This window comes from Daktulosphaira vitifoliae, unplaced genomic scaffold (genome assembly GCF_025091365.1).
Source record: "Daktulosphaira vitifoliae isolate Bord-2020 unplaced genomic scaffold, ASM2509136v1 Scaffold_5, whole genome shotgun sequence".
NCBI lineage: Eukaryota > Metazoa > Arthropoda > Insecta > Hemiptera > Phylloxeridae > Daktulosphaira > Daktulosphaira vitifoliae.
Window position 1 is genome coordinate 10,380,950 of NW_026099576.1, and position 25,180 is coordinate 10,406,129.

General features: G+C 27.9%; 4 protein-coding genes across 4 annotated transcripts in view; 3 read left to right on the forward strand and 1 right to left on the reverse strand.

Moving 5' to 3' along the window:
- The first annotated feature begins 6,230 nt into the window (after nt 1–6,230).
- On the forward strand, nt 6,231–7,448 carry LOC126908393 (uncharacterized). The gene is made up of 2 exons (XM_050690416.1): nt 6,231–7,184; nt 7,252–7,448. Exons 1-2 carry the CDS (start codon nt 6,296–6,298, stop codon nt 7,311–7,313), a joined length of 951 nt encoding a protein of 316 aa, XP_050546373.1. The 5' UTR covers nt 6,231–6,295; the 3' UTR covers nt 7,314–7,448.
- Nucleotides 7,449–11,321: 3,873 nt separating this feature from the next.
- LOC126908175 (uncharacterized) lies at nt 11,322–12,689 on the forward strand. Its single transcript, XM_050690086.1, has 3 exons — nt 11,322–11,868; nt 11,952–12,001; nt 12,088–12,689. The coding sequence occupies exons 1-3, from the start codon at nt 11,322–11,324 to the stop codon at nt 12,154–12,156; spliced, it is 666 nt and encodes a 221-aa protein (XP_050546043.1). The 3' UTR covers nt 12,157–12,689.
- A 3,343-nt stretch (nt 12,690–16,032) lies between these two features.
- On the reverse strand, nt 16,033–17,288 carry LOC126908391 (uncharacterized). The gene is made up of 2 exons (XM_050690414.1): nt 16,347–17,288; nt 16,033–16,287 (listed from the first exon to the last, which is right to left on the reverse strand). The coding sequence occupies exons 1-2, from the start codon at nt 17,221–17,223 to the stop codon at nt 16,196–16,198; spliced, it is 969 nt and encodes a 322-aa protein (XP_050546371.1). The 5' UTR covers nt 17,224–17,288; the 3' UTR covers nt 16,033–16,195.
- Nucleotides 17,289–18,866: 1,578 nt separating this feature from the next.
- LOC126908176 (uncharacterized) overlaps nt 18,867–25,180 on the forward strand; it is a 9,022-nt gene continuing 2,708 nt past the window's right edge. Inside the window, exon 1 of the mRNA XM_050690087.1 lies at nt 18,867–22,659. Coding sequence (XP_050546044.1) covers nt 19,162–22,659 — 3,498 coding nt within the window. The 5' untranslated portion in view covers nt 18,867–19,161. The remainder of the gene's footprint in view (nt 22,660–25,180) is intronic.

Genomic DNA, 25,180 nt, shown 5'->3' on the forward strand with positions numbered 1-25,180 from the left:
GTTCCCCTGCGCCCCGCCCGCTCACAAAACACACCTATACCTTGTGCATGATAAGTTTACGTACTTAAGTCGCTTTACATGTATATATATATATATATTTTAATTACTATTAAAACTTACATATTAATACGCTTTATTCTCATTAAGAGATATATAATGTATTTATTAGGATTACGGATAATGATTCCCGTATCGTCATTTTTCATCACTACCGCCACATTGCGCGTCTTCTGCTTTCCTTGGATGTGGTAGCCGTTCCTCAGACTCCCTCTCCGGAATCGAACCCTTATTCCCCTTTACCCGTTATAACCATGATATTGATAGTAACTACTATAATAACATGAAACTAAAAAGTAAAAAATAAATATAATTAAAAAAAACTAAAAAAACACGCTTTTAAAGCACATCGAAATAAAAATTATTTTTAACTTTTTAGTTCGATGTGCTTTTAGTTTTCTTAAACTATATTTATTTTTTTTTAGTCTACGCGCATGGTTTTAATATGCGCATTGACTCTGATATGCCACTGACTCGAATACACCTCTTGGTCGGAGCACCCAGTGTTTTCGTCTAAGTGGACACGACTTGATTTTACTTAACTAAAGGAAACAATATTCTTTGACAGCACAAATGTAAATTTGATTATTACTAAACACAATAATACATAAATTAATCTACCATTAGTACACAACTACATATTTAAATTCTTTATATGCAACCTGGTTACTTCGTTTATTCGTATACAAGGACCAGACACGTTCTTGACAACATGAACACGCGGATGGGCATCCAAAATTTCTTTTTGGTATTGAATTGACATTCACAGAACTCAGCTATGGGCTCTCAAGTTGAAGGGCTCCACTGTCCGTCATAGGATCGTTCTTAATATCATAAGCGCCAAAACCAGACTCGCCGTACACACTCAACGTGCAACAAAATTCGATCGCGTGAACTGATGGTACGCAATTGGCGCTATATCCGATCGGTGGCCAAACAGACTCATTTCTGCTCATACGTTTATTCTGAACCATAATTATATGGTGTAATATGTATTTTTATTAGGACACTATGAGTTTATCGTTTAAATTAGGATTTATCTATGACAACTATGCTGTCCAACGTTAAATCGCAGTTACCAATATTTTTATAAAAATTAATTTTTTTACATAGTTTCACGTATAATTTTTTAGGTATAAAAACCTACTGAATTTTTGTGTAATTATTCTATAATATAAACATAATTATTATAATTAGAATATTAATAATTTTTGTGTATACCAGATGTGTATTTAAGGGGGATATGGGCCCCCCTTGAACCAGCGATAACAATATTTTTTTAGGCAACTTCTAATAAATAAGGACATAATGTCCTTTTTTTTATCATTACTTTGATTTTTAGCAAAAAAAATTGTATAACATGTTTAACAAAGTAAAAAATATTAAATACCCTCCTAAAATAATTTTTGAATAGACCTAAAGGGAATATCTCATTAACAACCGTCAACCTTATACGCAATACATTTTACTATATTCTCTTTTTGAATTTTCCTGATTTTAATAATAACATTTTTAATATACTTTTGTTACACTGATTCTGATGTAATATTTTTTCTGCAAAACACTTATCGTGCCCGGCGTAGCCGGACACTCCTACCGGAATCAGTGGCCTACTTATGATGACTACCCGAAGGCGCGTAAGGCTCATAAACATAATTTGTTTATTTAATATAATTTCAACAATAACTTTTTGTACATAATAATAATATTGTTTACTAATAAATAATACATTTTTTTATTTCTGTTTATTATTATTTTACATTAGTTTATAAGATGGAACTACAAATCATGAGTTTCAATGCTGTATCTATTAATAAAAAATAATACTATTTAATATATATATTTAATAATTATTAGCATAATTATGGTATACGTACTTTAGTTTATAATGACCATAAGTGAAGTAGTAATACGGTCTTCTGATATAAACCGCTTATCATCCAAACGGTTTAATGCCATTTTCATAGTCTTAATGGTCTATATTTGTTGTTGAAATGTTTACTAATTTCTAAAATTGCAAAACCTACATGTACTGGTTTACAAAAATCGATAATTTTATTTTCCAATACAAACACCGATAAATTTTCACTGTACATTGTACAATATTTGAAATTATATTTTTGAATTAATTTAGTCGCTCGTTTCGGATTATTAACCAGTTCCATTTGCGATCTAAATTGTACACGTTCCATCTTTTTACCTGTTAACAAACGAAATCGCATTAAAATTATGTTTATATATATTTTTTTTATTTAATTTTAAAACATACCAAAAACAGCGTTATTCATTAATTTTAAAAAGACTTTTTCGAAATTATTTTTGGCTTTCTGACTCATCTTCGTGTTGAATTCTATATATTTTGATAGCCATGCCGACTGCTTAAATTGTAACACTTTATGCACTCGTAATTTAATAACATGTTATTATTATATTTTTTAATTATAATTTTATGAATTAACTTTTCTACTTTTAATCCGTTTGCCATAGCTTAAGTATTCATTTTTTCATATAATGCCCCTCTTCTTATGTGGTAGCGAGCCCCTACATGTAGATTTACTCTTAACCCCCCATACTTGTGTTACCAATTGTACTAGCTAAGACACAGAGGGGAGAACCTCCTCCATTATACTCTGAACCTTTCGTGGGAAATGAGGTCTATGCCTTTCACCATATCTCCCTGACCTCCTACATTCGTACCTAGGGTAGGGTAAACCCACATGATGTGGGTTAGCGGGGTCCTAGCTCATATATTATACAACTACTGCTAATCTTAGATAAAAAAACTCAGCACAGTGGGGACATGGCATAGTTGGGTTTTAATATAAATTTAATCTGACAGTGATTAAAATCACTATCATAAGAAATGCTTCGATGCAAATCTGTAGATAGTGTATAATTCTAAGAAATTGGTGGTGGATAATTACAAAAGCAACATCAACTTCTATTTCTTTAATTATATCAAGATTAGTAATTCTTTTACTTATATATTATATAATTTTTATAATTAATTGTTTTGTAGTGTTTTGGTGTTTATATTTATTACAAAAATACTACAACTAAAATTTACAATAATTAATAATTTTTAATAATGAAATATGATTTATACATACATAAAAAAAAAGAGTACAAATAAAAAGTGTCACTGGATTGACGAACAGCGCGATACTAAAAATAATACACGGAGTGTTACGTACTGCAGTACATCTAAGATAAAACATATAAACATATATAAAAGCATTCATTGTGACATGTTATTTAACATCTTTGTTAATCCCTACAGTTTTCAAATTAGTAATAATTTTTAACTTTTAACTTTTTTTTGTCCTTTCAAGTAAAAGTTTATAATAAAAAAAAATGAATTTTTTACCATAACTTTTAGCTCAATTTGCATGTTTGAAATCGACATCATTAAATAGAAAAAAACCCAGCACAGGGGGGTCGCGGCACAGTGGTGACGTGGCATAGTTGGATCAAGTATAATGATATCTGACAGTGATTAAAATCACTAACAAAAAAAAACGCTTCGATGCAAATCTTTAGATAGTGTTTAATTTTAAAAAATTGGTGGATTATTCCAAAAGCTTCATAAACTGCTAGTTCCTTATTAATATCCTGATTAAGATAAAATATGTCGAATGAAAAAGGGTTTATTAAAAAATATTATTTCTCATAAAAAAATTGTGTGGATCCATAAACTTTTCAATAAGTTATAGCATTATAAAGTTAAATATAATATAAATAAAATCGAGAATTTTCATACGAAAAAAGCATTCGATAGCCATTTTCGCCGTGAAGACAAGTCCAGAGGTCAAATTTTTTTTTTTTCAAATTAAAGTATATTACATTAGCTTTAATTTAAGATATATATAAAAGTGTCAGACTTTCCGGAACACTTTCAAAAGTTAAGTTGGAAAGTTAATTTTTTGTGAAAAAGTTGTCATTTTGAATCCCCCCCTGTAGGCAGGTAAAAAGTCAGATTTATAAAAAAAATATACCAAATGATAGGTAAAGACATCATGCATCTACAAAAAAAAGAATTATATTGATCCATACATATTTCGAGAAGTTATAGCATTATAAAGTTAAAAATATAAAAAAGAATTTTTTTACAAAAATCGTATTTTTTTTATTAAGTTTAATGTCTGTTTTCACCATGAAGATAAAATAAAGTCTGAAATTTTTTTTTACCATTATAAAGTATATTATATTAGCTTTAATTTAATATATATATAAAAGTGTCAGACTTTCCGGAACACTTTCAAAAGTTAATTTTTTGTGAAAAAGTTGTCATTTTGAATCCCCCCCTGTAGGCAGGTAAAAAGTCAGATTTATAAAAAAAATATACCAAATGAAAGGTAATGATATCATGCATCTATATAAAAAAAAATTATATTGATATGTTCATTTTTAAAAAAGTTATGGTAGTTTTTAATAAAAAAAATTGAAAACATTTTGAAAATTAGCGATTTTTAAATTTGTAATTTTTTTGGAGGTTTCCCCCATTTACGGGGAACGAGGGATTTTTTTTCAATTTTTGAGGGTAATGTCTTCGACTAGATACGATTTGTGATCTTTTGACGTATCATTGAAAGAAATCGGTTCTGTGAGAGCTGAGAAAAAGTGGTAACAGACACAAAAAAAAAAAAAAAACACATCTTAGTAAAACCAATACCTTCTCAGCTTCGCATCGAAGCAAAAATGGTATTTTTAAGATTAATATGCAATCAGGAAATTTTATAATTACTATTTACAGTAAATTTTTTATTTCATCCATTGTTAAATTCAGGTGAAACGAAAAATCATTTTTTTTTTAGATTTAAGATTTATAAAGCAACATGTTACGAAAAAATTTGGAATGTTATAGACTGATAGTAGCACACACAAATAGAGTAAACAAAATTAATAAATTTCAAAGTATAATTACATAATATCAAATTTAATTTGACAATATACTTTAAAAATATTAGAAATTAATCATTTTAATTGTTTGTATGTATAAAGCTGGTTAAGCTACTTGTTATTTGATTAAGAGATTTTTTTTCAACTTTTGAGGGTAATATCTTCAACTAAATACGAATTATAATCATTTGACGTATCGTTGAAAAGAGTAGGTTAAGTGAAAGATGGAAAAATAAATCACAGCCTCAAAAAAAAAACACAAGTAAAATAATATTATCATGAATATAAAATTTCTTCTCACGAGGGGAGACTACAGTGATGGGATCCTTGATATTTATTGAAGTTATTAAATCTTAATGAGATAAAAATCAAATGATTTGAAAATTTTTTTCTAACTCAAAAAAAATGCAAAATATTAATTGTCACAGGTGGATGCGAACCTCGTACCCTTAGTGTTACCGATTCGGCAACTGTTCGTCGCTTTCATCGTATGACAAAATTAGCAATTTAAGCTAAGTCAAATTTAAAAGTTACTTTTTCGACTTTAAAAAAGCAAAAAAATTTAAATAAGTTAAATTTCTTATATCTTATGAACTTTATTCTATGTCAAATAAATTATTAAATATTCATGAAATTCAGTGTATTGCCCTCATAAGATATTTTAAAATAATATAAAATACAAAACTCAGGATTTTATCATAAAAATAGCATATTTTTGAATACGGTAACCATTTTCGCATAGAAGATAGGGCGTCGGGATAAATTTTTTTTTTAATTTTATAGTATACGACATAAGCTTTAATTTGATATATGTTTAAAGGACGTGGTATTTCCAGAATATTTTCAAAAGTTAAGTTGAAAAAGTTAGTTTTAGTAAAAAGTAGCTATTTTAAATCCCCCCCCCCTGTGAGCAGAATAAGTGATAGATCTTCAAAAAACCCAACCTAAGGTTTCATTTGTGGGAAACGAGGGAAAATTTTTCAATTTTTAAGGGTAATGTCTTCAACCAGATACGATTTGTGATCTTTTAACGTATTGTTGAAATAAATCGGTTCAATGAGAACTGAGAAAAAGTGGCAACAGGCATAAAAAAAACACATCATGGTAAAATTAATACATTCGCATCGAAGCTAAAATTGAAATTTGCGATAAATGTTTAGTTAGGTGTATAAAACTAAAATTTAAAAATTCAAATAAGTTTTATACAACAGATGTTTATCGTAAAAGTTCATCTTATAATTTAGAAATTTAGAATAAAATAAATACGTGTCTTTTATCACTTTGTTGAATTATTGTTTCATCAAAAAGTTGCAGTTGTAATAGTAATAATTATTTTTCAATGAATTTATCAAAACTTTCTAAGTTGTGTTTTTTATTATTGTGTGTGATAATTTATACAAAAGCAAAACTGAATAACAAACTAAATAGTGATAAATTAAAGACGTTGCTAAGATATTCGGGATGGAAAAAATTAAACGATGTGAACTCTATAATATATAGTACAAATACATTTTACTTACAAAATTTGATAAAAACGCCTGTACTTCGCTATAATTGTAATAAAAAAGTACGAGGTTTGACTATATTTCTTGGATGTACATACTCAAAAGTTATGCAAAATTTGTTTTCAATTATTATAAACTACCAACAAAAATGTGACAAAATATTAAATATAGAATACGATGTAATAAATGGATACAATTGCATTGAAAAACTCATAAATATAATATCTTTATTCATTGTTCCTATGGCCAAATTGATGAAAGAAGCCATGATTGCTTTGGATATGTTACATAACATTCCATGGGGTAGTGACCCATTATGTGATAAATACTCCCATAAAATAAGTAATTTCGTAGGAGAAATAGAAACTATTCATGATAAATTAATAAATGTAATTCTAAAACGCGATAATATTTCTAAATACAATTCAGTAAAAAATTTTATAAAATATTTTTTTGAAAAAATAAAATCGAACATAAAACAAAACACTGATATCTTTTGTATTTTTGAAACTTATGACATGGATTATTTATGGAATGGTTGGGTTCAAGAATATGAAGACATTGTTTATGTCGCAAAATTAGAATTTTTCAAATTCTTAAACGTAAAAATTGAAGATTATATCAAGACAGCAATTATAGAAAAGTATTTTCAACTGGGTTTTAAATTTGATCCAATCACCGAAGAAACATTTGTCCCAACACCAGAGGAGCTAATTGAATTAGGTATTTAAAATAAATAATATTAATTAAATATTTATTAATAGTATTATAATTTTTTTTATGAATCTAGAGTTGGAATTTAGAGAAACAGATGAGAAGCCTTCAATGCCAATACAAATAGAAATTCATTAAATTTTATATAACTAATTTTATATCTTACAATTATGTATAAAACATCATTATAATAAATTTATTAAAATTTACGTAAATATTTGTAAAACTTTAAAAAATTATTAAAACATAATAATAAAATTCTATTTTTAATCACGCCGCTAAGTAGATTTTCCAACACTTAATGAAAAACTGAGAAGGCATTAATTTTTCAAGGTTTATTTAAGTAGGTAGGTTATGGGATTTTATTATTATTTTAAAATACCTTACGAAAGTTTGCTATAATAATGAGACCCCCGATTTTTATTAAACATTTTGCTTCAACTAAATTACTGAATTTCTAAACCAGCTTAAAATATTCTTTTTTATCTCTTTTTGATTAAATATCATTACAAATAATAGCAGTATTAAATTCGTTTTTTTAGTAAATTCACAGTTAAAATATGTCGTAATATGCTCAATGATTTGCATTACGCATCTTACGATTATCAATGAAAAATGTATAATTTGTATTTTAAATTANTTACGCATCTTCTAATTATTAATGAAAAATGTATAATCTGTATTTTAAATAACTTGTAAACAAACAAATAATTTATCTGTCATAACAAATACGATGTTCAACACAATTTCTTATTATTTATATATATATGTCAAATTATTAATTGTTAAATATGTTATCTCAATATAATAATCATGTAATGTATAATTAAATACAATAAACTAAAAAGATCACTAAAAGCGCTGACAACAATATCCCTGGATTGGGGGTACTATCATTTTACTATAAAAAGCACTGAAATCCTTTCAGACTCAGGAGAGACTCCGGGGAGACTCCAAGGAGTGACAGCGAGCGAGAGAGTTCGTTTTCTCCGAATTGAAATAAGAAAAAAAAGAAACAATTATCAGTCACAGCCCTGTGTTGTTGTCGGCTGACTTTTACGCGTTTTATTTATATATGAAAAGAACTTGTTTTAATTATTTATCTTTTGAAGAAGTGCGAATTAAATACTTTTAAACATATATAAACATATCGAGATATTTATCAAATCATTTTACAGCAATTTGCAAGAATAAAAGAAGTAAGTAATTTTATGTTATCCCAATTATTTGGAGTTAATAAATTTGAGTAAAGGATGACAAAGCAATAGATCATTTATTAAATTAATATCTTAAAGTGTCAATTTTGACTGGTTGGTTAAAGAAGTTATACATAATCACGTTATATGGTATTCGTGGACTGGCTCTGCCGTTTCGTTGCCTTAAAGATGTTTTACAAAACCTAGCGTGATTTCTACTGTATAAATTAGGCTCTGGTATTCGTGGACTGGCTCTGCCGTCTCGTTGCCGAGGTATTCGTGAACTGGCTTCGCCGTTTCGTTGCCTCTTAGTTAGGACATTAGAAACTAACCAGACAAAAGTTTATTTCACCTCGAATAGAGGCACTACGTCTATTATTTTTATATCTACTTGTCTTTGTCGTTCTAAACCCTCGAACCATACGACCCCGATAGAACCTCAACATCAGGTTCTCACTAAACCCAAATATTCATCTTTCATTTTCATTATTTATATTTTACCAACTTTACCAATATTGCTTATTATTTTTGAATTATAACAAATATATATCACTAAAATGAAACATTTTTCATTGTTTATAGACCAATAAAACGTTGCTAAATCAAATTTTTACGTGAAACGTTACTAATATCATAAAAATAATCTAATGAATTAGCCACTACGGAAAATTTGTAACTTTCATGACGCATTGAAAAATACAAAATGAGGGTCGCTAACCACTGGGAGAGACAATGTACTGTCGAACCAGTAAGATTTTACGAAAATAAAATATTTTATACTGAAAGAAATTTAAGAAAAAAATAAAAATAAAAAAAAAAGATTATATTTGAAGTTTGTTGAATTGTTGACTGTTGATATACTCCAAAACCTTGTGATAGTTGTCACATGATCATGATGATCAGTGATGACCATATACAAGGCTGTTGTCCGTACCTTATAAACTAGGGAGAATTAATTTTTGAAAGGAAAAAAATTCAAAAATACACGAGTCAAATGAATATGGAACCTGCATAAAATAAAAATGATATGATATGATGTAAAAGAAATTCACAAAAAAGATATGTATATATATATAACATGACAGGTGGTATTGTAACACGCCTATCATGTTATAGAAAATAGTAACAAATACAAAAAAAAATTAAATAAAATAAATTCACCAGACGTGCTTTTAGCACAAAGCACTAAAAAAAAATAATCTGGGTCAAAACATGTTTACAAAAAAATTATACATTACCAGCCCCGAAGGGCTAAAGAGTAGCTGACAAGCTTCGCCGTCACAGTAATAACAAAAATTACATAATAAATAAATACCGGTTGTCATAAACCGATAGTTTATACCTGTCTATAAATAGAAGCTTGAGAACCACTGGTTAAAATATTTGCCAAAATAACACGATAATAATTATCTACTATTCATTTAATCGAGCTTTTTACTATTTTTTTTATTGTTATTAGATAGCACAATTGATAATTGTGAATCATTTCATTCACATTTTATTGAACAATTTTTTAAGGCGCATCCTTCTATTAATATATTTTTAAAAATATTAATAGAAAATATTTATCATTTCCCTTTTTATTATTTATTACAAATATATATATATATATATACAGGATGGCCCACCACTCACTGACAACTTAAATAACTTTTGATCCAGTTAATATTTTCAGCTGATTTCTTTTTTAAATATTAGTTAGACGTTAGGTCTATAGCTATATCTCAATAATTAATATTTTTACATTTTATTAAAAATATTAATTATTTTTAAATTTTAAATAAAATGTAAAAAAAAAATCTAAGATAGCTATTTTGTAGAGTAGAATTTAAGAAAAATTTTAGTAAAAAAATATCTTATTAATATTCAGTAGTAAATATTCTGTAGCGTTTTGAAGTTTGTGAAAATTTGAATTTTCATGTACTATTTTACGGTATTAAACATTGAAATACGTATTGAGAAAAGGACAGAAGAAAACGCTATCTTTTCAATATACTTTTGAATGAGAGTGATAAGTAAGTAATTTTATGTTATCCCAATTATTTGCCTTATCTAATTTCTTATCATGGTATTTATGCCAAGTTTGTAATGTATACACACTATCATCATATGTATACACAGTAATCATGAAAAATAAGGATTTTTCATTATTTTAAATTTGAACGGGCTACCCCCGGAATTTGTTCAAAACTATAAAAAAATAATTTGTGTCAAATTTCCATAATTTTGACAACCATAAGCCGTGCCTCAAGAGGGTTGAAAATTTAATCATGAGTATNAAGCCGTGCCTCAAGAGGGTTGAAAATTTTATCATGAGTATAGTTTTTCAATAATTGTAGTTTATCTCAAAATTTATGACTTTTACATAAAAGTTTATAAGAAAAAAATTGTAGATATGAATATTTTACATAAAAAAGTTATTACTAAAAAAGTCATAAGTCAAATATTTACCTCGCAAAAGTTAAAAGTTCAACAAAATGAAAAAAATGGGCGTATTTATTTTTTGCGATTATATCCTAAAGTATTAACGATAGGAAAACATATCTTATAATAAAATATTTTTTTAATTAAATTTTCAATAATATTTGTCTTTAGTACTTTTTCCATAAAATGGCTCATTCGATCACAAAATAACAAAAATTCATTTCTAGAGTTTTTTATTATAGTATCATACGTTTATATCGACAAAATAATAGATTATTTTTGTTTGTTGATTTCTACAAGGTATAAATATTATCGAAATAATATGGTCAGATTGTATATTACCTACTTAAAATTACCTATTGTTATTATCTGTGTTGATTACATGCGATATCATAAACTACAGCATTTTAGTTCATATCTTTACATCAATTATAAACGTTTACGTTTAACATTGAGGTTTCATCGAGATAATCTGTAGTCAGTGTATTTTATGATTTTTTAAACTCAATTATCACTTTTTTATTTAATGGAGACGAAAAGAAATTCACGAAAAAGTATTTATTTAATTGGTAATAGTTCACATCAACTCGTTGGATGTAAATTACCATCAAATAGACAAGTTTTATCGGTATTATTTTTTAATATTCGAGAAGTTAACTTGAGTGTTCTTGATAGTGCGCGTTTAGTGATCGATGAAACATTGATATTCTGGCAAAAAGCTCGAATACCTACTAAAGAAGTTCGTAATTGTTTACCAAAATTAGAGAATTTGTACAATACATGGCGTAATTTGCAAAAAAATTCAAGTCGGCGTACAAATACTCAGATAGATAAAGAAAACAATTTGTACAATGTGTTTGATGAGCTATTTGATATTACTCATGCAGATTTATTAGACATGATGACTATTGATATAGACAAGCAGTTTTTAATAAGTCAAAGACAAAAAGGTCGTCCAGGATCACTTATTAGCGTTGATGTAACTTACCAAAAAGAAGAATTTAAGCAATTAAAAAAATTAAAAGAATTTGAGAAAAAAAGAAAACATAATGAAGATGAATTCAAATTAATTAGTAAGTATTTTGAGTTAAAAATAAACAGTGAATAGTATAGTATTGTATTGTTCAGTCATATGCAATTTTTATTTAAATTTTAGCTAATTCTGTTCTACAAGCGACGACACAGAAGAAAGTTTGCCTGATGATTGTGAGTTAGATTAAAATATTACGATCTATAAATTATCTACAACGATTTATACATCATTATATTCATTAATTTATATTGTTTTATAGTTGTATACAATGATGACTTCAGTAATTTGTTTGATGGCAATGTTAAAAAAACTAAAGATCAAACATTAAATTTAGAAGATATTAATTTTTCACCGGGTCCGTCTAATGAAACTAATGTTTTGCCAATATCAAGCTCCATAAAACAAAGAGGTACAATAGACATAATGACTGTAAAGTTATCTTCAGCATTAGATTGGTGCAAAATAAGCGACCGAGACGCAGTGCACATTATAATTGCAGCGGCTGAATCATTAGAACATGATGTCAATGATATCATAGTTAATAGGTTATCAATTAAACAACACCGTGAAAAAATATGTTAGAATTTAGCTACAGAAATTTGCGACAAATTTTCTGTGATTAATCTCAATACCTTAGTTTTACATTGGGACGGCAAATTATTACCTGATTTATGTAGTAAACAAATAGTTGATAGACTACCTATAATTATTTCAAATAATGGAAATGACCAACTATTAGCAGTACCAAAGTTGTTAAACGGAACTTCTAAATCACAGGCTGAGGCTATATATCAAAGGTTGGTCGATTGAGGTTTAACAAACCACGTAAAAGCTATGTGTTTTGATACTACAGCCACTAACTATCAGGTAAATAAAACAATTGTTTATTATTATACTATATTTATTATATATTTTATTCAGCCGAAGTTAAACGAAAATTATTATTTTTGTGTAAAAAATTACCGTTTTTCGTGTTGTTACTTTTACTTAAAATTATATTAACTGTTATTTATAATTTTTTATCCTTCAAAATTTAATTGAAAATATAAATAGTAATATTAATTATCGTTTAGACAGGATTGGAGGTACGTGTGTTTTGTTAGAACAATCGTTAGAAAAAAATATTTTATTCTTTCCGTGTCATCATCATATTTACGAGATTATTTTAAAATGTACATATGACACAAAACTTCAGGACCGAATGTCCCCTTATTTCTTCGTTTTCAAAATTCTTGGCCGAAAATTACAAGTCCGGTATCAACGATAGATTTATTTTTGAAAAATTGCAAAGTTCAATTGATCATATTTTAGAGTTTTGTTTAAATCAATTAAAACTATCTCACTTTAGAGAAGATTATAGAGAACTTCTTGAGCTAACAGTAATTTTTTTAAATAGAGTTCCACCTAGAGGTGTATTATTTAGAGCTATAGGAGCGATTCACCATTCTCGATGGATGTCTCAAAAGCGCTTTATACTCTTAAAATATTTAATATTCGTGAAGAATTCAAGTTGACACAAAAAGAAAATAATTCAATCTCGAGTATATGCATTTTCTTGGTTAATTTATGCATCAAAGCTTGGTTTAATGCACCAATTGCTGCTTTTACGCCTCGACAAGATTTAGAATTTTTAAAAAATATTTTCTTATACAAAACCATAGATGAAGAATTATCTAAAAATAATTTGAAAAAATTTGTTAACCATTTATGTTATTTAACTTCAGACAACATTGCTTTAGCATTTTTCGATAAACATATTCCACACGAGACAAAAACTAAAATATAATACTTATAAATTAAATAATTCATAACTGTTTTTTTTTTAAAAAAAATATGAAACATTTAATTTAAAACAACTTTTACTCAAGCATTTTTTTTATAACGCAAGCGCTTCATCGTATATATTAAAATTGTGAAAATTTCAGAATTTTACTCTTAAAAATATATTTGGTTGAACTTTTAACTTTTGCGAGGTAAATATTTGACTTATGACTTTTTTAGTAATAACTTTTTTATGTAAAATATTCATATCTACAATTTTTTTCTTATAAACTTTTATGTAAAAGTCATAAATTTTGAGATAAACTACAATTATTGAAAAACTATACTCATGATTAAATTTTCAACCCTCTTGAGGCACGGCTTATGGTTGTCAAAATTATGGAAATTTGACACAAATTATTTTTTTATAGTTTTGAACAAATTCCGGGGGTAGCCCGATTAAATTTTGAAAAAAAAAATTCCGCATCTATACATTAAGGACCACCCTAATACATACTTAAGATAGTTATCTATTATAATTTATTAACCTTAGTAAAACGTCATATTTTCTTTATAAAGATTTGCCTATTTGATAAATAAGTAAATATTTAAAACGACGGGACCATATTTAGGGATGGTTAAGGGGGGCAAAAATGATTGAGGGTAAACGTCATTTGATAGTAATGGGATAAAAAATTACTTTGTTTTGCTCATTAATATTAATAACCCACGCAAAAAACTTAAACACAGGCCTGAACGTAACATTCAATAAATGCCAAACAATTTGGTACTGGCAGCTACCTAACCTGCCCGTATGCTAAAACGAAAAGCCTACCTTATTCAGGTTTAACGAAAATGATTATCTCCCTCATTGTGAACATTTGACCCTTTACCTGCCCACAATAAGAGTTTCAAAATGGCAACTTTTTCACAAAAAATTAATTTTTTCAACTTAAATTTTAAAGTGTTCAGGAAATACTAACCCTTTTATATATACCTTAATTTAAAACCTATATAATATACTTCAATTTGAAAAAAGAAATTTGACCTCTGGACTTGTCTTCATAGTGAAAATGTTTGCCGTATTCAATAATATGCTATTTTTGTAAAAAAATTCTTGATATAATTTTTTTCATCTTTTAACTTTGTTGCTAAACTTTTTAAAAAATGTATGGATTAATACTACTTTTTTTTTTTATAAATTATATGTAGGGTAATTTTTTTATCATAACTCACTCAATTACTAACAGAATAATAATAATTTATATATTTTTTTTTATTATTATCTTTAGTTTCTTGAATTATTAACTATATAATACTTTTTAAGTAGTTAATAGTTAATGGCATTTGAATTTTTAGTATAACTTTATTTGTTTATTAGATATAAACATTTAAAGTTTCAAATTTTTGAGTTAATATACATGTATAATACACAAGGAATTACAAATACAGGTAGCTGTACTGACAAACAATAAAGTCATATAGGTCGGAGGGGTTAGGTACTCTATATTCTTAAAATACTCAAAATATAATTACAAATATAATCTTTAGACATGTTTTTAGTTACCTTTTTACACTATTTATCTACCTCCGTTACAAATCTCATTACTGACTCTAAGTCATTTTGTCGTTTATTTTGTTGCTTATTTTCAACTTTATTTTTCAATACTCTATTAGTTGAAATTTCTCTATAAATTTTTGTTTTAAATCTACCCACTTCTACGAGGCAGATTTATCCTTAATGTTCTCAAGAAAAATGTGTAAAAATTTTACTTTGTCATCATCAGTGCAGCCATTTACTTCTCCTGTTTTGTCATGTTGTTTAAAAAATACACAATAAGAAAAAATAATTTAAACAGTATTAGGACCGAATAATTAAAATATTAAAAATTTATAAAATACATTATTATCAAATAATCAGAATAATATTACTAATCTTGATCAATTTGAAATACCAGAACACATTACAATTTCTTGTCATGACTATGTGTTTCAGTCACTAGTTTGGAACAACTTTGTCGTGTCAATATCGATTGAAAACACAACTCTGTTATAAGTTTGTTATAACAACACTAGTTTTTAGTTTTATAAATAAATAAAATCATTGAGTCGTAGTTGACTCAGGATCTTTTTCTCTATGAACACTTCCATGGAATATGTCCACGACTGTCAACCATAAAAGAGTAATAAGACTAAATGTACTCAACTTATACCAGCACACTTTACTGGATAATACAACCAAGGTCGTATCGTATATACGATACTTTCTATGTAGAAATCCAATTGTGTTTCAATAAGAAAACTCGTATAGCTTTACTTAGAATAAAAGCAAAGCAAAATATATAAATTTTGTATGCTTTAATGACACAAACATAATAATTAAATTGTATAATTAAAAGATCATAAACATGAACACAATTTGAAAAATAAAGTAATACATAGACAATAGATAATATTATACAGGTACCAAAAATCGTTTATAAAAACGACTAAAATTTAATTTTATTATTTCTAATGTTATATTTTAGCTTATTGTAATATTATAATAATATCATTCACTCCTTTCAATTTAATATAGAATCATATTATTATGTTTTAATAATTATTTAATGTAAACCAATATTAAATTGATTAAAACTTTCACTTGTTTTTATTTTTATTATTGCTGGATGCTCTTCATTTATTGCCAATTCCAATTCTAGAGTCAAAAAATAATAATTATAAGATATTAAATTAATATTTATTTATTATAAATACCTAGCTCAATTGGGTCATCTAATGTTGCTGCAAACGTTTCTTCAGTAATTGGGTCAAATATAAATCCTAGTTGTAAATACTGTTCTTTAATTACTGTCATTACATTATCCTTAATTTTTTTCTTTATAAATTTTAAAAATACAGAACTATCTTCGTGGTCAATAAAAGCTTCATATTCTTGAACCCAGTTATTCCATAAATCATTTGTATCATAAGATACAAATTCACAATAGATATTAGTTACAGCTTGTATTTCATTTAATGTGTTTATAATAAAACTATCTATGTAATTTAATGTCCAAAAGTATGTAGAAACATTATCACGTGATAGAGCTTTATAGTTCAAAATTTCAAGAATATTTCCAAATGTCTCTAATAAATTACTTATTGTGCAGTGACGATTTGCAAATTTTAAACTTGAATTTATGCGTATAGAATTCAAAGCATTTATGGCTCCTTGCATCAATGTTGTCAGTGGAACAATTAATAAGGTTAATATGTATACAAGTTCTTCGGTGCAAATACATCCATTAATTAAATCTTCTAGAATTTTTTTTTGACACATTTGTAAAATGTTGCTAATAACTAATGAAATTTTATTTATAAATTTTACATATATGCATCCAATACATACAGTCAAGGCTCTTATTTTTTGGTGACATTTATTGCGATGTGTTGGTATTACAATCAAATCTTTAACATAATGTGTCTCCCTGCGAAGCTTTATAGAAACCAAATCTTTTAAATTTTTCCACCCTGAATATTTTAGTAACATATGAAACTGATCAACCGTTTTTTTTAAAGCCGGATCCGCTTTGGTATATAATATCACAGAAAAGAATACAAAACTAAATGTGTAAAGTTTTAATAAATACATTTGGAAAATTATTAATTTTCCTTATATCTGAAATTTTTTTATTAAAAAATAATTTAATGAAGTGTCAGAAGACCTTAATTTATTCTATTTAACTTTTATAAATAATATGATATTAATAATAAATACTTATGATAAAACATCTGTCGCCTTATAATAAATTTTTTTAGTTTACTATGTATAAAGTGATTTAAATAACTAAAAATTTCTCGATTATTTACAGTATTTTTTTAACTATTACTATAAATAAATAAAATAATGTAGTTAAAATAGTTTTCAAATATATTACTTGAAAATATTTCAGACAATTCAAAGTTAATGTTTTAACAATTTATCTATTTCTTAAATAGAAATAATAGTAATGATTTCCTAGTAACTTTTGGTATTTAAAAAGATTCTTTAATTGAAATATTCAGAACTTAATTAATTTAAATGATTTACTTTAACTAAAAAAACCAATAAAAACAAAGTTGTTAAAAAGATTTACTCAATTGAACGTATTATAAAATTTGATTATAAATTTTATGAAATCCATTGTAAATTCAGGAGAAACTAACAATCATTTTTTTTAGAAATTATTTATATAGCAACATGGTTCCTAAAAATTTAGAATAGTATAGTCCAGTTGTAGCACGCACAAATAGAGTAATAAAATTATTAAATTACAAAGTAAAATGATTAAATTTTGTAGTTGAAACCTATCATATCAAACTTGATTCGTCAATAAATACTTTGAAAATATTAGAAATAAATGATTATAATTGCCTGTATAGAGAATATGGGATAAGTAACTGTTTAATTGATAAATTAGAATTTATTTTCAATTTTTTAGGGTAATATCTTCAACTAAATACGATTTGTAATCATTTGACATATCGTTGAAAAAAGGAGGTCAAATGAGAGCAGAGAAAATAAATGTTAGTCACAAAAAAACACCTTCTCAGCTTTGCAACGAAGCTAAAACCTAAAACATAGTAAAATATTTTTAATATGAATAAGACATTTCATCTAATTATGGGCGACTACAGTGATGGGATCTTTATTGAAGTTATTGAATCTAAATGAGATATAAATCAAATGAGTTGAAAATTTTTTTCTGACTCAAAAAGAATTAAGAAAAAAGTGCAAAAAATTAATTGCCATATACGGGTTGAAGGAACCTTGTACCTAAAGCGCGTAAGATACAAATTTTACCGACTCGGCAACTGTTCGTCGCTTCTATCAACTGAAAAAAATGGCAATTTAAGTAAATTCAAATTTCAAAGCTATTTTCACGACTTAAAAAATTGCTAGTTCCTTATTAATATTCTGATTAAGATAAAGTATGTCAAATGAAAAAGAGATTATTAAAAAATATTATTTCTCATAAAAAAATTGTATTGATCCATACATTTTTTTTTTTAAAGTTATAATATAATTATAGCCTTAAAAGTAAAAAATGTAAAATATAAAATCGAGAAATTTCATACAAAAATAGCATTCGGTAGCCGTTTTCACCATGAAGACAAGTCCAGAGGTCAAATGTTTTTTTTTCATAATAAAGTACATTACATTAGCTTTAATTTAAGATATATATAAAAATGTAAGACCTTCCTGAACATTTTGAAAAGTTAAGTTGAAAAAGTTAATTTNCTGTGACCTTTTTATATTATTTATAGTTCACTTAAATTACTATTCAATTTCGATTCGTTTTCGTATTTTTTTTTGTTTTTGTTTCTAATTAACAGTTGATTATTTTGCTTTAAATCTATTTTGTTAATTGTGTAAATAGTGCTATTAATTTAATATATTTTGAATCTACATCGGTTGATACTGTAGTTATCTCTGCGTTCTCGTTTCCCGAGATCGTTTATTCATCCTTTTCGTCGAACTACAGTGTCACACACATTCGTCGTCTTTTTAAAAATAAAAATTTAGTTTTATTTATTATTTTGTTTAAATATGTCGCCACCCGTTTCTGTCGCATATGTTGATGCAAAAGCTCGCGTCGTGCGTGCAATAAATCGAGTTAATACATTTGTTCACGCTATGAATGAATTCAACAAAGATAGGTTAAGTGCCGAGAAACGGGCCAAAATAAAAAATATGTTAACTGAATTAAATAATATTCGAAAATGTGTCGAAGAAGATGTTCAGTTAATGGAAACTGCCGTTGGTAATAAATCAGCGCCGAATGACGTCATTGATTGTTCGGCTAGTAACTCATTAATAGATAGTTTTGACTCGCTTTATTATGATCTTGCGGCGTTTGCTGATATTAATCAAATGTCTCTGTTTCAAAAAAAGGATGTAGCTTTGTCAGAAAATGTCACTATGTCTCAACCATTAGACGCTTCGAATTCTTTTTTACAAAGTATACAATATCCGAAACGTAAATTTCCTACCTTTTCCGGTAACATGAAAGAGTGGCAAAATTTTGAGCAACTTTTCACTTCAATCTTGTCGCATACCCCGCATATATCCGATGTCGAAAAGTTTGAAATTTTAAAGACGTCCCTCGAAGGTGAAGCGCAAACATTAGTATCTCATCTTTCGTTGACCATTGCAAATTATCATAGTGCGTGGGAGATATTGCGGGCGAGATACGGAAATAAACGTGATTTAGCTCGCATTCATTTTGAGCCCTTACTAGCTTCATATATAGTAAAAGCTAACGATGCAAGTTCAATAAAAAATTTATTAAATTGTATTTTGGAACATACAGCCGCGTTAGATAATCTTGACTTTGTCACAAGACAATGGAGTCCGATACTCATTCATATCTTTGAAAAACATCTCGACCGAGAATTACGTGCTCGATGGGAAACGACTGTTGGTGAAAAACATAATCCAAAATTAAATGAATTTGTAGACTTTCTACGTCGTCAAATTAGAACTGCTGATATTCATTCGATTCCGTATTCAACAGCACCACTATACAGTCAACAAAAACAAGTTGATAAACAAAGTAAATTTTCGAATGCTAAATGCCGGTCTCAATTTTCGTCAAAAGTACTAGCTACTACAGCTGCTCAGTCACTAGGTATTCAATGTATATTGTGTAAGCAATCTCATTCAATTCGAAAGTGTCCACAATTTACTAATAAAACCGCTCAAGAACGCTTTCAAATAGCAAAATCTCATCATCTTTGTATTAATTGTCTTGGTCTCGGTCATTCTTCTGTGTCTTGTTCCTCTAAAAATAAATGTCAAACATGTAATCGGTCTCACCATACATTACTGCATTTCGGGTCTTCGTCTTCTCCAACCACTGCAGCTACTTGTGATGAACCAAGTACTTCGTCGTTAGTTGTTAGAGGTCAACCACAGCGCATAATATTGTTGTCTACTATACTTTTTGACGTGTTAGCTGCAAATGGAACGCGAAAAACTTTTAGAGCTCTGTTAGATAGTGGTTCGCAAGCTAGTTTTATGACAGAACATTGTGCCAATTTATTAATGGTTAAAAAGTGTCCGTCAAATGTTAAAATTAATACTTTCGCTAATCATACGTCGACAACTGTTCGGGGAAAATCAAACGTTACTTTGGTACCTCGTGGTAGTCAGTCACCATCTGTACATGTAGAAGTTTTGATTGTTACTCATATAACAGAAGCTACCCCGCACACGTCCTTAATGCATAAAAATTGGCCACACTTAAATAACTTATCGCTGGCTGATCCATTATATAATGTGCCTGGTTCAATTGATTTGTTACTTGGAGCAGACGTCTTACCTGAAATTTTACTCGATGGAAAAATATCTGGTAAACCAGGTCAACCCATTGCGATGGAAACTATTTTTGGATGGACTCTAATAGGTCCAGTAGAACAGTGTAATAAACCAGCAATTACTTCATTAAATATTACTGTCTCAGATACCTTGGACACTACGTTGAAAAAGTTCTGGGAGATAGAAGAAATGCCTTCTACTCGCCATTTCAGTCTTGATGATAAAATGGCTGAACAAATTTATCAAGAGACTACAACTCGTGTCAGTAGTGGACGGTTTATGGTCACCATACCATTTAGAACTCCTCGACCGATATTAGGAGATTCTAAATCGATTGCTTTGCGTCGGTTTAAATTTTTAGAAGCTCGATTAAATAATAATCAGACTCTTCGTGATCAATACATTAATTTTATGAAAGATTATCTAACTGCTGGTCATATGGAACTTGTACCTTTAGCAGAAATTGCAACTGCGCACGCGTACTATATTCCTCATCATTGCGTACTTCGACCTGATAGTAATACCACCAAATTGCGCGTCGTATTCAATGCTTCAGCACGGACAAGTGCTGGTTTGTCTTTAAATGAATCTATGTATACAGGACCTAAACTTCAACCTGATATACAAGCTATTCTATTACGTGCACGGATTTGGAAGTATCTGTTCATCACAGATGTAAAACAGATGTACCGACAAATTTTAGTACAACCAACTGATCGAGACTACTTAAGAATATTTTGGCGTTTTTCACAAAATGATCCGATTAGTGAATATCGATTGTGTACCGTCACATATGGGACATCCGCAGCTCCTTTTCAAGCACTGCGTACCATTCGTGAGTTAGCTAACGTTGATGGCCAGTTATATCCACAGGCAGCTGAAATACTGTTGAATGACACGTTTGTGGATGACATAATTACTGGAGCCAATTCAGAAAAAGACGCTTTAGATTACCAAACACAACTTATAAAATTGTGTTCCCTTGCTCAGTTTGAACTGCGAAAATGGGCAAGTAATAGTAGTCAAGTTCTTCAAGCTGTTTCTGAAAATGCAAGAGCAATGTCACCTTCCCTGTTACTTAATAAAAGCGAACAGTCTGATGTAAAAGTACTTGGTTTAAGATGGGATCCAAAAACTGATAATTTTTCATTCATAACTCAAAGTACATCAACAACGTTGACCAAACGCTCAATTTTGTCAGACATAGCACGAGTTTTTGATCCGTTAGGACTGCTCTCTCCAGTAACCTTCCTAGCAAAACACATAATGCAGCTACTCTGGACAGCTGGCACTAATTGGGATGATCCTGTGCCCACAGAAATCCAAAATGTTTGGAAACGTTACCAAACGGAACTTAAATGCATTGAAGATATTGAAATTCCCCGAAGAATAACACGTGATGAAGTTCTTTCTGTTCAACTTCATGCTTTTTGTGATAGTTCTGAAAAAGGATATGCTGCAGCTGTATATATTCGAATTCACACATCTTCTGGTATTTCTTGTCAACTAATTATTGGAAAATCAAAAGTAGCGCCACTAAAAAAGTATACAATTCCTCGACTGGAATTATGTGGAGCATTACTTGCTGCGAAATTACTTCGTTTCGTTGTTGAGACTATCTCTAATCGACTCAACGTCGATTGTCTTTTTGCGTGGACAGATTCTACCACTGTTTTGGCTTGGTTAAGTTCTTCGCCTCACCGTTGGCAAACTTTTGNCACAAATAGAGTAATAAAATTATTAAATTACAAAGTAAAATGATTAAATTTTGTAGTTGAAACCTATCATATCAAACTTGATTCGTCAATAAATACTTTGAAAATATTAGAAATAAATGATTATAATTGCCTGTATAGAGAATATGGGATAAGTAACTGTTTAATTGATAAATTAGAATTTATTTTCAATTTTTTAGGGTAATATCTTCAACTAAATACGATTTGTAATCATTTGACATATCGTTGAAAAAAGGAGGTCAAATGAGAGCAGAGAAAATAAATGTTAGTCACAAAAAAACACCTTCTCAGCTTTGCAACGAAGCTAAAACCTAAAACATAGTAAAATATTTTTAATATGAATAAGACATTTCATCTAATTATGGGCGACTACAGTGATGGGATCTTTATTGAAGTTATTGAATCTAAATGAGATATAAATCAAATGAGTTGAAAATTTTTTTCTGACTCAAAAAGAATTAAGAAAAAAGTGCAAAAAATTAATTGCCATATACGGGTTGAAGAAACCTTGTACCTAAAGCGCGTAAGATACAAATTTTACCGACTCGGCAACTGTTCGTCGCTTCTATCAACTGAAAAAAATGACAATTTAAGTAAATTCAAATTTCAAAGCTATTTTCACGACTTAAAAAATTGCTAGTTCCTTATTAATATTCTGATTAAGATAAAGTATGTCAAATGAAAAAGAGATTATTAAAAAATATTATTTCTCATAAAAAAATTGTATTGATCCATACATTTTTTTTTTTAAAGTTATAATATAATTATAGCCTTAAAAGTAAAAAATGTAAAATATAAAATCGAGAAATTTCATACAAAAATAGCATTCGGTAGCCGTTTTCACCATGAAGACAAGTCCAGAGGTCAAATGTTTTTTTTTCATAATAAAGTACATTACATTAGCTTTAATTTAAGATATATATAAAAATGTAAGACCTTCCTGAACATTTTGAAAAGTTAAGTTGAAAAAGTTAATTTTTTGTAAAAAAGTTGTCATTTTAAATTACCCCTGTAGAAAGTCAGATTTATAAAAAATATATATTAAATGATAGATAAAGACATCAAACAACTATAAAAAAAAAAAATTTACTTATCCATACATTTTTCAAAAAGTAATAGCATTATTAAGTTAAAAATAAAAAAAAAAATTATTTTACAAAAATCGTAATTTTTTATTAACTTTGATGTCTATTTTCACCGTGAAGACAAGTCCAGAGGTTAAATTTTTTTTTTTAAATTAAAGTATATTACCTTAGCTTTAATTTAAGATATATATAAAAGTGTCAGACCTTCCGGAACACTTTCAAAAGTTAAGTTGAAAAAGTTCTACTTTCTATATGCATTTTTTATATTTGAAGCCCCCCCATATATAGGGAAATAGTCTGATTTAAAAAAAAAGTATATCCAATGAAAGATATATATAAATACTACTTCTCATGAAAAAATTGTATTGATCCATACATTTTTTAAAAAGTTATAGCCTTAAAAGTAAAAATTTTTTTATAACATCGATATTAGCAGGTACACAGCATTGTTATTATCAATTGTAGTAAGGTACATTGTTATGAGTTGATAAATACACTAACTGACAATACAGAAAGTATATCTATTGATAATCATAATTGATAATAAACAATCCGTGACTGAGACAGCAATGTCATAAAAATCCAATTAGCTACCTGTATTTACAATCCCATGTGTATTATACATGTATATTAACTCAAAATTTTGAAACTTTAAATGTTTATATCTAATAAGCTAATAAAGTTATATTAAAAATTCAAATGCCATTTACTATTAAATTAAAAACTCAAACATTTTATTAAATTAAAAATATGTGTTACCATTTAAAAAAACAAAATTGACTTCCCTCCAAGGCATAAGGGATGAACTTAAAAAGTATTACATAGTTAAAAATTAAAGAATAATGTGTAACTAAAGATAATAATAAAAAACGGTAGCACAGTGGGGTCGAGGCACAGTGTGGGCGAGGCATAGGTGGGACAAGTATAGATGATATCTTACAGTGATTAAAATCACTNGATGATATCTGACAGTGATTAAAATCACTATCATAAGAAACGCTTCGATGCAAATCTGTAGATAGTGTTTCATTTAGAGAAATTGGTGGATTATTATNTGTTTCCTTTAGAGAAATTGGTGAAATATTTTAAAAGCAACATGAACTCTTATTTCTTTAATTATATCCTGATTAGTAGTTCTTTGATTTTAAAATATAATATATGAATAAATACTAATTATAGTTTTTAAATTCAGTATGAAATTGTGAGGCCAGCCATGATGTATGGTTCATAGTGTTGGGCGGTTGATAAGAAAGTAGAGCAGAGAATAAGTGTAGCAGAGATGATAATGCTTAGTTGGATGAGTGGAGTGACTAGAGAAGATAGGACGAGGAACGAGCATATAAGAGGAAGTAAAGGTGTTGCGTTATCGTGGATAAGATGACAGAAAATAGACTTAGATTGTTTAGTCATGCTATGAGGAGAGAAGAA

Coding starts and splice junctions, on each gene's coding strand:
- LOC126908393 (XM_050690416.1), top strand. CDS start 6,296: ATGAATTTATCAAAACTTTCTAAGTTGTGTTTTTTATTATTGTGTGTG. Junction 7,185..7,251: donor AGAGGAGCTAATTGAATTAG/GTATTTAAAATA, acceptor TTATGAATCTAG/AGTTGGAATTTAGAGAAACA.
- LOC126908175 (XM_050690086.1), top strand. CDS start 11,322: ATGGAGACGAAAAGAAATTCACGAAAAAGTATTTATTTAATTGGTAAT. Junction 11,869..11,951: donor AGATGAATTCAAATTAATTA/GTAAGTATTTTG, acceptor TTTAAATTTTAG/CTAATTCTGTTCTACAAGCG. Junction 12,002..12,087: donor AGAAAGTTTGCCTGATGATT/GTGAGTTAGATT, acceptor ATTGTTTTATAG/TTGTATACAATGATGACTTC.
- LOC126908391 (XM_050690414.1), bottom strand. CDS start 17,223: ATGTATTTATTAAAACTTTACACATTTAGTTTTGTATTCTTTTCTGTG. Junction 16,288..16,346: donor AGATGACCCAATTGAGCTAG/GTATTTATAATA, acceptor TTTTGACTCTAG/AATTGGAATTGGCAATAAAT.